This window comes from Cucumis sativus, chromosome 4 (assembly GCF_000004075.3).
Source record: "Cucumis sativus cultivar 9930 chromosome 4, Cucumber_9930_V3, whole genome shotgun sequence".
NCBI classification, from domain to species: domain Eukaryota; kingdom Viridiplantae; phylum Streptophyta; class Magnoliopsida; order Cucurbitales; family Cucurbitaceae; genus Cucumis; species Cucumis sativus.
This window is the reverse complement of record NC_026658.2, coordinates 2,752,990-2,765,630: the sequence shown is the minus strand read 5'-3', so window position 1 is coordinate 2,765,630 and position 12,641 is coordinate 2,752,990. Positions and strand designations below refer to the sequence as shown.

The 12,641-nt window shown below is 29.8% G+C and overlaps 2 protein-coding genes across 2 annotated transcripts; both read left to right on the top strand.

The window, feature by feature from the left end:
* Positions 1-578: 578 nt before the first annotated feature.
* On the top strand, positions 579-3,793 carry LOC101222819 (mediator of RNA polymerase II transcription subunit 31). Its single transcript, XM_004146843.3, has 6 exons — positions 579-932; positions 1,122-1,219; positions 2,274-2,370; positions 2,447-2,525; positions 2,835-3,113; positions 3,235-3,793. The coding sequence occupies exons 1-6, from the start codon at positions 883-885 to the stop codon at positions 3,250-3,252; spliced, it is 621 nt and encodes a 206-aa protein (XP_004146891.1). The 5' UTR covers positions 579-882; the 3' UTR covers positions 3,253-3,793.
* A 725-nt stretch (positions 3,794-4,518) lies between these two features.
* LOC101223056 (tyrosine--tRNA ligase, chloroplastic/mitochondrial) lies at positions 4,519-6,924 on the top strand. Its single transcript, XM_004146844.3, has one exon. It carries the CDS (start codon positions 4,645-4,647, stop codon positions 6,124-6,126), a length of 1,482 nt encoding a protein of 493 aa, XP_004146892.1. The 5' UTR covers positions 4,519-4,644; the 3' UTR covers positions 6,127-6,924.
* Positions 6,925-12,641: the final 5,717 nt, after the last annotated feature.

Here is a 12,641-nt window from a genome sequence, read left to right as displayed (position 1 = left end):
AGGAAAAAAAAAACGAGAGGTACAATATAATACAATGAGAAACATGTTTTTCGGTATAGTATTGATGAACAAGTTAGAGGTTAAATCTCAACTTAAAAAGATGTTGTCTATAATCTTGAAAAAGTTGGGTTAGAAAATGAAGTTTGTTTTATATTCTTAAAGTGAAAATTCATTTTCACTCTTCGCTTTCATCATATATATATATATATGGGTGAAATTAATATAGTGAAATTAATATAATGAAATCTTGCATGCAAATTGGGTCTATTGTTTTCGTTCAATTAAAATTAATTAAATTAAATTAATTAAATTGTTGGTGGTTGGTTGAAAATGTAGTTTTTTTAAATGACGAAATTATTGAATCCATAGACATTTAGTATTATATTTTAATATCTATTAGTAATAGAAAATAAAAAATGACAAAATTATCGAATCCATAGAAATTTAGTATTATATTTTAATATCTAGTATTATATTTTAATATCTATTAGTAATAGAAAATAGAAAACGGTAGTAATATATCAATATCTATATAAAGACATTTTACTATATATATGTCATATACATCAAATTTACTTGTTATTACCAAACTCTTCGATCTATTCTTTACAATTTATCACTTAAAAATGTAAAGAAAACAAGAAAAAGATTATACTAATTTTGAGTGATTGAAAAGTATTTTGAGGTTTTTATAGCATTGGTAGCGCGGGCATATTTCATTGTTCTACGTTGGGTCATCGATTTCAATCGCTTGCTGCTCTAAGTTGAATGTAGCAATTGTTGAGAGCTTTGAAGGGTATCTCCATATCGCTCCACTACGAATCTCGCAACTTCTTCTTAATTTTTGGGTTCAATTTGAACTTCGACTGGCAGCCAGATTCAATGGCGTCCAATCATGGATTAAAAGAAGAAGAAGCTGATAACCCATCATCGTAAGTTTGTTTCTCTTTTTCATTCTCCTTTTCTATCATTTTCCCTCCTTCGTCTCTCTTTACCCAATTCTTCTTTCATTTTGTATATCGCTTCAATTCTTCATTTTTGTTCCGTTGCTGAGGGATTGGTTTATTGGGCTCATTGTGAATTGATCAATTTTCCCTTTCTGTTTGGTTAATTATTACCAGGCCTACCAATGTTTACAAAGATCCCGATGACGGACGGCAGCGGTTCTTGCTCGAATTGGAGTTTGTTCAATGCCTTGCCAATCCTACCTACATTCATTGTAAGTTTTTTGTAAAATTTAGGGTTTCTTTATAGGGGGTTAGGCTTATTTCTTATCCTTGAAACTTCAGCTTGAAGGGTGGGCAAAGCTATTGGATGTTCCAAAATGAGTTTCGAAAATTCAGCGTTTATCCTAAGATTTGCTTTCGAACTTTTTCAGTTGAATTTAGTTTCAATTTGGATTTCTTATGAGCTAACTATACATGAAAGTGTGCTTTACATGAAAAGCAACCAAGACGAAAGTAAATTCTACGTATTTCTTCTAATGATAAAGTGGATTGAACATATGTGTATAATAAATGTTAATGTAAAATTAAATAATCACTTGGAGTGGGTTCAATCTACGACGACCATCTACCAATGATTTAATACCGTATGAGTTTCCTTGATAACAAATATCAGTATAGTATTGTTATAGTTATTCCATTCGATTAGTTGAGGTCTAACAAGCTAGCTTGAACATCCAGGATATGAAAGAAAAAGAACTGTTGGCTTGAATTTTTATCATATAATATCTCACGTGAACCATCTGTTTTATTTGAATTTTGAACATGATTTTCTCAGTTGCATTTCCTGTGAAGTGATTTTTTATTGACCAATGTGAAGAAGGAAGTCACAATGAAAGATCAGATTTTGACATCTAGAACCAAAATTCATTCAATTGCATCTTCTTGAGTTAGAGTAGTGCCTAGATGAAACTTTTTCTTTTATGCTGGTTGCCTGACTACTACTGGGGCAGCAACCTACTGTTTCTACTACAAAATCAACTTATAATTTACCAGAGATCAGTGCTCGTCTGATCTTTCTGCCTGTTGAGAAAAACTGGCGTTGTACAATTTTTACATATAGTGAATTTCCTAGAATTTTATCCTTTTGATGATATGCTACAGTGTCTTACTGAAGTACATTTCTGAAGTTGGCACTTACATATTTGGTGATAGTCATCTTCACGTACACATTTCTTCTTAATGAATGATGTATTTGCAAATTGATATTGAAATGTTCGAACAAATGCTTTTCTCAGTTTTGGTTGCTGATCATCTAGTTTTATATAGATCTGGCGCAGAATCGTTACCTTGAGGATGAAGCTTTTATTGGTTACTTGAAGTACCTTCAATATTGGCAACGGCCAGAGTATATCAAGTTTATAATGTGAGTCAGTTCTTTCCCTGAACTGATGAATGAGAACTGGTTGTACTTTTGGTATTGACTTCAATGTTGTTTCTAGGTACCCTCATTGTCTTTTTTTTCTTGAACTTCTACAAAATTCAAATTTCCGAAATGCAATGGCTCATCCTGGCAACAAGGTTAGCTTCTGTTCTTTTTTGTTCAACTTCTCTTTCGAGATCGGAGAATAAATATTTAGTTGGATAGTGAATTTTTTCTGTGATCACGACTATGCACATACATCTCTGATAAATGCTCAGTAGACTTATATATTTTCATTTCAGTTTATAGTGAGATGAAAAAATCTAAACTGTCTCCCATGTCCATCTATTCAAAAGAGATATTTGTTGCTTCTTTCCAAATGGTTTGCTCATATGCGGATATGTGATATTTCCCCTTTTCCTTTTTCTTAGTATTTTAACACAGTTGCATCATTTGGAATTTCTTAGGAATTGGCACACAGACAGCAATTTTACTTCTGGAAGAACTATAGGAACAATCGATTGAAACACATTTTGCCTCGACCTCTTCCTGAACCTGCAGCATTACCACCCCCAGTCACTGCTCCACCTCAAGCAGCTGTACCGGCTCCAACCTCAGCCCCCAATATGGCAGCTTCACCTGCTGCACCTGCACTTTCTCCCATCCAGTATGGTATTCCACCTGGTCCTGGACTTCCAAAGAACGACATGAAGGGTGCAGGAATTGATCGACGAAAGAGAAAACATGTAATTTATAACATATAGTTTGTTTTCTTAAGTTATCAATGTACTCTACTTATTAGGTTAGAAGACACACCTCTTCCTTAAACCTTCAAATTTTCATTTACTTATTTTGTGTGTTTGACAGGAAAGAAGTATGACGTAGTTGGTTTCATTAGTCAAAACTAGGGTGGATGCTGGAGCAGCTCATGAGGTAAAATCTGCATACAGTGAAAATTAAAGTTCAAAGATGATGCCTTTCATAAGCTTTCCAAGAGTTATCCTTCACTTCAGGTCGTTCAAAATCTCTCTCTCGCATGTTCATGAAGACGAGCGACATGACATCCATGTTTATGGGTTCATGTAATATATCCTTTGACGAAGATCTGCATGACTTTGGGATAAAATATTGCTAAGAATCCTTAAAATTTTTGGTTTATCTATATGTTTGGCTGTTATAGATAATACATTGATAAGCAGTGTCTTTGACTATCTTTTTATCTCCATCTATATTAGACATTTTTTTTTGTAGCAGCATGAAATCCTATAAGTAGGTATGGTGGGAGTGAGCGCTAACGTGAATATAGCAAAATATTATTGTTTACTAATGATGTATATTGATAGATTATTATCATCTATTGGTGATAGACACAAATAGATGTTTACTATGTTTATTTATCACGGTGACATTTTGTTATATTTGTAAATATTATCCACTATATATATTATTGATTATGATATGTAGGAATATGTTTTAATAGTATTATAGTTCAAGTTTACTTCAATTGACGAAAATATAGAGAGGTTGATGTCAATAATTTAAAACATTTAATTTAAACATTTTATGGTATTTGAAAGTGAGTTTTGTTTTTTTAATAAATATTATTTCTCTAAGTCTTTTTTCACAATGTAATAAAATTGACAGTTTTACACTCAAATTATCAATATCTCTCTTTCATTTTTTTCATTAATTTTATGCTATACATTTTTATTCTTTAATTAAACTCATCACAACTCAAAACTTGACCAGTGATCTAATATTCTTATACATATTTTCCACCCATTCTTATAGTTTCTTTTAGTCATAAACGTACCTCTAACTTTTTTATAAATTTATAGATAAAATATCTTCCTTTAAAGTTTAATCCCATCCGCGGGTTTGAAACCAAAGAACCGCATTAGTTCAATTTTGGTTTTGGTTCGGTCTTTATGGTTTGAATGATCACCGTAGTTTTAAATTTTAATATCACAAAGTCACTTTAACTAACATCATTTTTGCTAAAGTTAATTTTGATTTTTTTTTATATATATATAACTTCAATTTTGAAATGTCAAATAATATTACTATGTTTTTTCTTTGTTTGTATAAAATTTTAATGATTGGAATAGAAAAACATTACTATATGATAATCTATTGGAAAAAAGAAAAATCAGGGACGTCCAATTTCTTCATTTTGACGATTTTTCATTTCTGGTGTGGGGATTGAATTCACATTTTTGGATTAGCCATAGCCAAAGAGCCTCTTTCTGATAGAAAGAACTGAACCGAATTGAATCCATGGTGATGGCCATTTTTGCTTCTTCTTCATCTTCTTGTTACACCTCTAAAGCTTTCCTTCTCTCTCAACGTTCCTTCTTCTTCTCCACTATTTCATCCAAACCCTCTTCCTCCTTCTTCTTCAAACCCACTTCCCGTTTCTTCTCTTCTTCCTCTCCAACTTCTCTTCACTACTCACCAACCCCTTCTCCTCCCACCAACGTCATTCAAATCCTCGAACAACGCGGCCTTCTCGACTCCATCACCAGCGACAATCTCCGCTCCGCTTCTCTCTCCCCTCTCAAGGTCTATTGCGGCTTCGACCCCACTGCCCAGAGCTTACATTTAGGTAATCTTCTTGGTTTAATCGTCCTCTCTTGGTTCCGCCGATGTGGCCACTCCACCGTCGCTCTTATCGGCGGCGCCACTGCCCGTGTCGGAGACCCCTCCGGCAAGAGCCTCGAGCGGCCCGAACTCGACCTCCAAACCTTGGAGGCTAATACTCTCGGAATTACTAATATTATCACTAAAATTTTGGGGAATTCGGGGTCGGATTCTGATTTTTGCCCTAATTTTGTGATTCTGAATAATTATGATTGGTGGAAGGAGTTTAGGTTTTTGGATTTCTTGAAAGATGTGGGTCGGTTTGCGAGAGTGGGATCCATGATTGCTAAGGAGAGTGTTAGGAGGAGATTGGAATCGGAGCAAGGAATGAGTTATACTGAGTTCACTTATCAGCTTTTGCAAGGGTATGATTTTCTTCATTTGTATCAAAACGAGGGTGTTTCTGTTCAGATTGGAGGTAGTGATCAATGGGGGAATATTACTGCTGGGACAGAGCTTATTAGGAAACGTTTGCCTCAAGCTGATGGCGTTTATGGTTTGACATTCCCTCTTCTTCTGAAGAGTGATGGCACCAAATTCGGTAAATCCGAAGACGGTGCTATTTGGCTTTCGCCGTCAATGTTATCTCCGTACAAGTTTTATCAGTATTTCTTCAGTGTTCCTGATGCTGATGTGGTGAGGTTTCTTAGAATTCTCACATTTTTGGATATTGAGGAGATTCAGGACTTGGAAAGCCAAATGATGAAACCTGGGTATGTTCCTAACACTGCGCAGAGGCGGCTGGCCGAAGAAGTTACTCGGTTTGTTCATGGTGAAGATGGTTTACGTGAGGCCCTTAAGGCTACTGAAGCATTGAAACCAGGAGCAGAGACAAAGTTGGATTGGAAGACTATTGAAGGGATTGCTGAGGATGTTCCATGCTGCTCGTTGGAGTATGATCAAGTGTTGAACCTTTCGGTTGTCGATCTCTCAGTTACGTCTGGTTTGCTTGAAAGCAAGTCGGCTGCCCGTCGGTTACTGAAGCAAGGGGGACTTTATTTGAATAATGGTAGAGTGGATTCCGAGAGTAAAAGGGTTGAAGCTGTAGACATTGTTGATGGAAAAGTTCTACTTTTATCTGCAGGAAAGAAGAACAAGGTGGTTGTAAGGATATCATAACACAGAGCGGATTCAGAAACAGCTCATTCATTCCCTAACCAACAAGTCCTTCATTTTTACTATTACTTTTTGGGTGAAATTCTTTGGTAAACTATTTAAAGTCCCAATCTTCAAATTGATGTTTATTACCTGTTTTAGAGTAGTTTCGAAACGGTTAGACCACTTTTATCAATTTTTAATCATTCAAAATCAATTTTTATTGGTGAGAAAATAACATTTAAAAATGCAAAATAAAACATGAATGATAGAATACATGTTTTGAAGGGATTTTAAACATATTAAAAGCGATTTTAACCAATCCAAAACCACTCACAAACATGTCCTTAAGAGTGTTCGTGAACTAATTTGCTGCTGCTGAGGAGGCAATTCTGTCAGATAGATGCTGGTATGCCATTTAAGGAGTGCAGTGGATGCAGGTTACATTAATGCGCTGGTTCATTACTTCATCTTGCAAGTTATAACTTAATAGGTATGTTATATTTGCTGATTGTTGCTTTATGGTTAACTATCTGTTAAATTCCAACGATTCAGAAGAACAGAAAAAAACAGTTGGTCAAAGTGTAGTGAATCAGAGAAGTAGAGAGGGATGTTTGTTAGGAAGATGAGTTAGAGGAAATTGAATGTAGGTAGAGAGGGAACTACATGTGAAAAGTAATGGAGTGACAAGAAGAGAAGAGAAGTGAGATGTTGATATATTGAAAAATTTTAGCAGAAGTGAGCAGGAAATGACATTACTTCTCAAATTTCGATACTTTTTTCTTTGTTGTATTGAAAACAAGATGGAAATTTCATTTAAAAGCATGCTTTTTTTTTTGTTCAAAGACCACGTTTCTATAAAATGTAAAACCAAAACGAGAAATAGGCTACAAGATTATGAAGCTGTATAGAAGAAGGTAATGATGTTAGTGATGTGTTTACTAGAAATACAGAGTCTAATGACTCTCTTGATGCAGTTTGTTTTCAATTGATAGGAAATTTCAGCAGTGCACAATATGATGCCATATAGTTTTCTAAACTCTTGTTATAGTTAAGGTTAGTAAAAGTGAGTAATTAAATCCAAAATATCTAAGGACCTTTTTGTTGTAGTTAATCATATTGGTCAATTGAAGTCTCACCAATTTCTTAGACTCCATTTGATAACGATTTTCCTGTTTAGTTGTTTCAATTTTCTTATTATAGTTGAGTATGTTGAGTTTTTGTCTAACAGATGGTGATTGTAATATAGAGTTGCTGTGAATCATAGAATGAGTGTACTTTGTTAGATTAATATGTTTATAGGGTTGCTTATAGTTATCAAATGCGACATCAAGTAAAACAATTCAATTCTGGATAGTTTGATTTGCTCTGTCTTTGTAGATAGCTAATGAACTTTTAAGGTTGTGTTTAATACGTTTTAAGTTCAAAAATTAAATAGTTAGAAATGTATTTAAAATGATTAAAAGTTGATTTAAGGACTAAATAGATACACAGGTTTTAAAGTAGTTCTATGTTTTAGTTTCCTATATAAAAGAAGTATTACTTGAAATTGTAAATTGGATCGGGTTGAGTAATAAAATCCCTTTGGTCTAAAGTTCAGTTCAATTCAAATCCATTAAGCAATTGGGTTTAAGTTAATGTAAGATCAATAAAATTCGAGAAATAAAAATCTTATCAATCCTTTTTTAGGGATTGATTTCGATCCCAAATTGAACGAAGTATTAGGAAGAAAAACTTCCAAATATTAGAGAATAAATCAAAACAAATACAAATTTCATTCCCTGGATTAACAGTAGCTTAAAATATTTTTATAACGTAATTAAAAAGAGTAAATGAATCACTGACAAAGTGATTAATTCAACTAATTTCATTCTCTCAATCCACTTCTTACATTCTCGTCTTTCATAAAATAAGAAAAATTCTCATGTTTTCCAATATTAGTTCTCAACCATAGTAATGATAAATAAAATAAATAAATTATAAACTAGCTTTGATTTAAATTTCAAAACTTTAGAACAAAACCACTAATTTTTGGAAACAAAGAAGACAAAAAGAAGAAATAATCATTTAGGAAAAAATTGTTTTTTAGACCAAAGTTTTGATGGTGTATAAACTTGGTCTCAAATCAAACTTTAAAACACATTCGTAATTATAATCCTTTAATAAGTTATCGTTAAAAAAGATTTTGCATATGCATTTAATGTATTATATAGAACATTTAGGATATAAAATCGAAAACTTCTTTACAAGATAAAAACAAAATTAGATTTTTTATTAAAAGAAAAGTTAAAGAATTTTGTGGTTGATTAATCTAATTTTTTAGAAAAACTTTGTGAGTTTGGAAGAATAATTTCCATTATTTTTTTTTAAATTAAACTTAGTAGTTGAATTAGCTAAAATTAAGCTGATGGTTAAAATTACAACACTTGAAGATCCAAAAATACAACATGAGAAGTACTTTAGGGGACAAAATTGATATGTTGTTCTAACTGAAATCCATTTTGTTTTACTTAAACCACCAAAATCAAACTTCCTTCCAATGCATAGGGTGTGACTTTCACATCACTATTTGCTTAAACCATAATCAAATTCCCTAAAACACTTTTGCCCAAATTAACAATCTCATCACAAAATTAATTCAAAAATCAAATTTCACATTTAAGTCCCAAAGGTAATATATATTTATATACATACAAAATTTGATATTGATATGATCATATTTTTCATGCCTTTCCATACGTGTTTGGGTTTGAGATGAATTTCATTTCTTGTTTAATACGAAGAGTGATACAAAAATTTCTCATAAAGTTTGCTATCAATTTTTTTAAAAAAATTTGTTTGTTGAATTTGATATATACACTCAAAACTTGTTTAAAGCAATTTGGTTTTTATTAGAATTAAAGAACCCTTTAATTTTAAATAAAAATTATGTCATGTTAAGCAAAGTAGGGGTTTGTATCCATCTATACCACTTTTTTTTTTTTTTTTTAAGTTCTTATCTAGAACAATAGTATAATCCACATGATAATTATGAAATTTTATTTTATTGGAATTTGAATATTAAGAGATTTTTATGTCTTACTAAGTAAACTTTAATAAATTTAGGGAGTTGAATTTCAATTTTTAGTTTATTTTATCAATCCATGCAAAATGTGATTATTTTAAAATAAAAATAAATTAAATAAAGAAAAAAATTGTTAATTTTATAGCTATTTAAGGCTAAATCATTATTTGATTTTTTGTTTTTGGTTTTTTTAAGGACATTTCCAAAAGTCTATGCTAATTTTCAAGTATTGTAAAGTAAAAAAGATTATATATAAAAAAAAATCATCCGTTTATTAATCATTTGGTTTTGAAAATTAAGTTATAAATTACTTTCATCTATTAATTTCTTTTATTTTATTGAGTGTTTCCAAAATCTAAACCAAGATTTCAAAACCGACTAAAGGTGTTTTTGAATTACGTTGAAAAATATTTAAATTTGAAAAAAAAACATTAAAAAAAATTGAAGTGTTTGATAACTTTTGATAATATCTTTTTAAAATCAATTCATTTTAAAGAATAACACTTAAAAACAAAATTTGAGAAAATAGGTTTCTAAACAAAATTAAGTCATTTATAAAAACATCTAACCTAAATGTCTAAATTAGAAAATAAAATGTATAGAAAAAGAAAATAGGAACTTAATATCTAATTTCTAATTTCATTTTGTTGGAATTAAATTAAAGGGATATTCAAAATTTGAAACATTACGATATTTAGATAAAATAAAATATAATTTATAATTTATAATTTCAATGAATAAAGTATTAAGAAAATAGAAATAAAATTAATTAGGCAACCATTTGACACTCATCTCATTAGCCAAACTCTTACCACAAAATTTCAACTAAATCATACATATTCATTACGTCATTCACATGATCTATACTTAATCGAAATTTATTGGAATGACTTACGATTAGTTGAGATTGGACTTACATTTAGTTGAGATTGGACTCATTTTTTTAATTGTCGTTGTTGCATTTCAATCAATTCATTTAGTTTGTTTAGTACTTTAATTTGACTATCAATCTCGCAATTATATTAGCTAAAAAAAGGTCGATTTAAAATTAAATAACCTACTATAGCTTAATAATGATACGATCCTACCTAAAGAAATTAGGTGGGTAGGTGGATAAATTCAAGATCTACGTACGCGTTTAAAACCTAACATTTCATTTATAAAAAATAAATAAATAAAACTTATTTCCAAATTTCCTAAAAGTTGGTTTTAGCTAAAAATAAACTTTAACTTCAATATTTTTTTAAAAATATACTATAGACTATGTAATAAAACAAGAAAATCATATGTAGAAATATTATTTATTTTGTTTTTTTTTAATAAATGATAAGAAAAAAGCAAAGTGGTTGTAATTAAAATGAGGTCTAATTTTTTTTTTCTTTTCATCCCAAACATTTTTTCTTCTTCTTGGTAGAGAAGTATTAGAATTGGCTTTTGATTTTTATTTTTTTATAAAAGAAAAAAAATTAGCTTTTCAAAACTCAAAGAGACACTATCCATTGTTCAAAGCTTAATCAAATATTAATTAATATTTACATTGAGAATTATTTTATAAAAAAACTACAACATATTATTACCCAAAAAAAAATTGGATTTTATTCGTCGATATTTATGAGATTTTAGTTACTAGTTATGTGGTGTATAGTCGTAGTTATGTGTGGGTTTTTTCAACAGCCAACCTAAATTTTCAAATTGTCAAATTCACGTGTATATTTCTATTGTTGAATTCAAATAACAAATTCACCAATAACAGGTCTGATACACTTCTAATTGTACTAACAAAATTTGTTGTGTATGAATATGACTAACATGTGATTAACGTCTTACGAAATAATATAGCTCAATAAAGTCAACAAAATATCAAAAGGTAATATGCATAACTCATAGTTAACAATTGATTTCAATACTGAGAACATACATGGATGGTACATGTTGTCAATTAGATGCTATTTTAAAGAAATTTCATTCACCTTGATCGATTCTTGTTCTTGTTCTTGTTTTTCTTTATTTTTAAAAGAATACGAGCATTTGAATCTCATACTTTTAAAATTATAAGTAGATAAAAATTTGACTAGACTATATTAACTTTAGTGAAATTGACCTTTAAAATTTTAAAATAATATATGAAATTATACATTTTGTTTAAGTATAGTAAAATGATTCAAAATATTTACAAATATAACAAAATTTTACTTTTCATTTGTGATAGGTCACTTCTCGATAGTAGGCTATTGCAACCGATAGATTATGATATTTTATTATAATTAATTTTACAAGAAATTGTAAAAAGAAAAAAAACAAACTTGACAAAATATTTATAACATATATCAAAAAAAAAAAAAAAATTATATTAATAATAGACATTGATAAACAATAATATGTTTTTATCAGTAATATTGTTAGACTATACAAGTTTACCGATTTCTATCGTTGATAGCGTAAAAACTTTTGATATAGCTTGTAAATATCACAATCTATTTAATTAATATAAATATTTTACAATATTTTTATAGAGGATTGTCAAAAATAACAAATTTGACAAAATATAGCAAAATTTTCAAATTCTATTAATAACAGATATTGATAGAGAGTGATATACTTCTATGAGTGACACCGATAGAATTCAAAATTTGGCTATATCTCGCGAACATTTTACTATATTTTGCTATTTAAACAAATGCACATATTTTCAACATTTAAAACAATTTTTTTATATAAAAATTATAATATTGAAGATTTGCAAAGAAAAAAATTCAAACGCGGTGTGTGGCCACGTCATCTCTATGCAGCGATCTGAAAACGGGTTTTGCTTTTTATTTCTATTAAAATATGAAAGTTTAGTGAAAGTGATTGGAAATCGTGTTGCGCATTTTTACGGATAATAACTAAGGAAGGTGATTTGTCATCGCCACGTGCATCCTAGTGGTTGGCTTCCCACTACCCATCTTCGTGGCGGCTCCCAAACGGATTTGTTCTCTTCCATATTCAAACTCTTTTTTTTTTCAACTTTTTTACATCTTTATTCATAAATATATAATCAAACATATTTAATCTTTCTCTTATCTCTTCTCTTATGTTAATTATACTATTTATTTTGCTTAACACAAAGGATTCCTAATCACTTTCTTACTTACTTATTTTTTATTAATATTTAATCAACAGCTTTACATCCACATAATTTTTCAATAAAAGAAAAAAAAGGATAATTTTCAAAGTTTAAAAAGTGAAATTGAAACTAATTTTCTCTTTCTTTCCTAATACATTGAACAAAGTCGTATTATTAAAACGTGAGTTGTGTTTAATTAATATAAATGTTTCACCAACTCAAATTGTAAAATAAATAAAATAATAATATAAGTTTCACATGGCTTATTAATTTTTTTAATAATTCATGTATATTGCAAATAGCTAAATACAATATCTTATATTGTGAAAAATTAAAAATTAAAAGTATATTATCTTTAAATTTTAGATC

Excerpts from the sequence above, each read along its gene's own strand:
- LOC101222819 (XM_004146843.3), top strand. The coding sequence starts at position 883 with ATGGCGTCCAATCATGGATTAAAAGAAGAAGAAGCTGATAACCCATCA. Across the intron at positions 1,220-2,273 it reads CAATCCTACCTACATTCATT|ATCTGGCGCAGAATCGTTAC; the intron begins GTAAGTTTTTTG and ends AGTTTTATATAG. Across the intron at positions 2,526-2,834 it reads TGGCTCATCCTGGCAACAAG|GAATTGGCACACAGACAGCA; the intron begins GTTAGCTTCTGT and ends GGAATTTCTTAG.
- LOC101223056 (XM_004146844.3), top strand. The coding sequence starts at position 4,645 with ATGGTGATGGCCATTTTTGCTTCTTCTTCATCTTCTTGTTACACCTCT.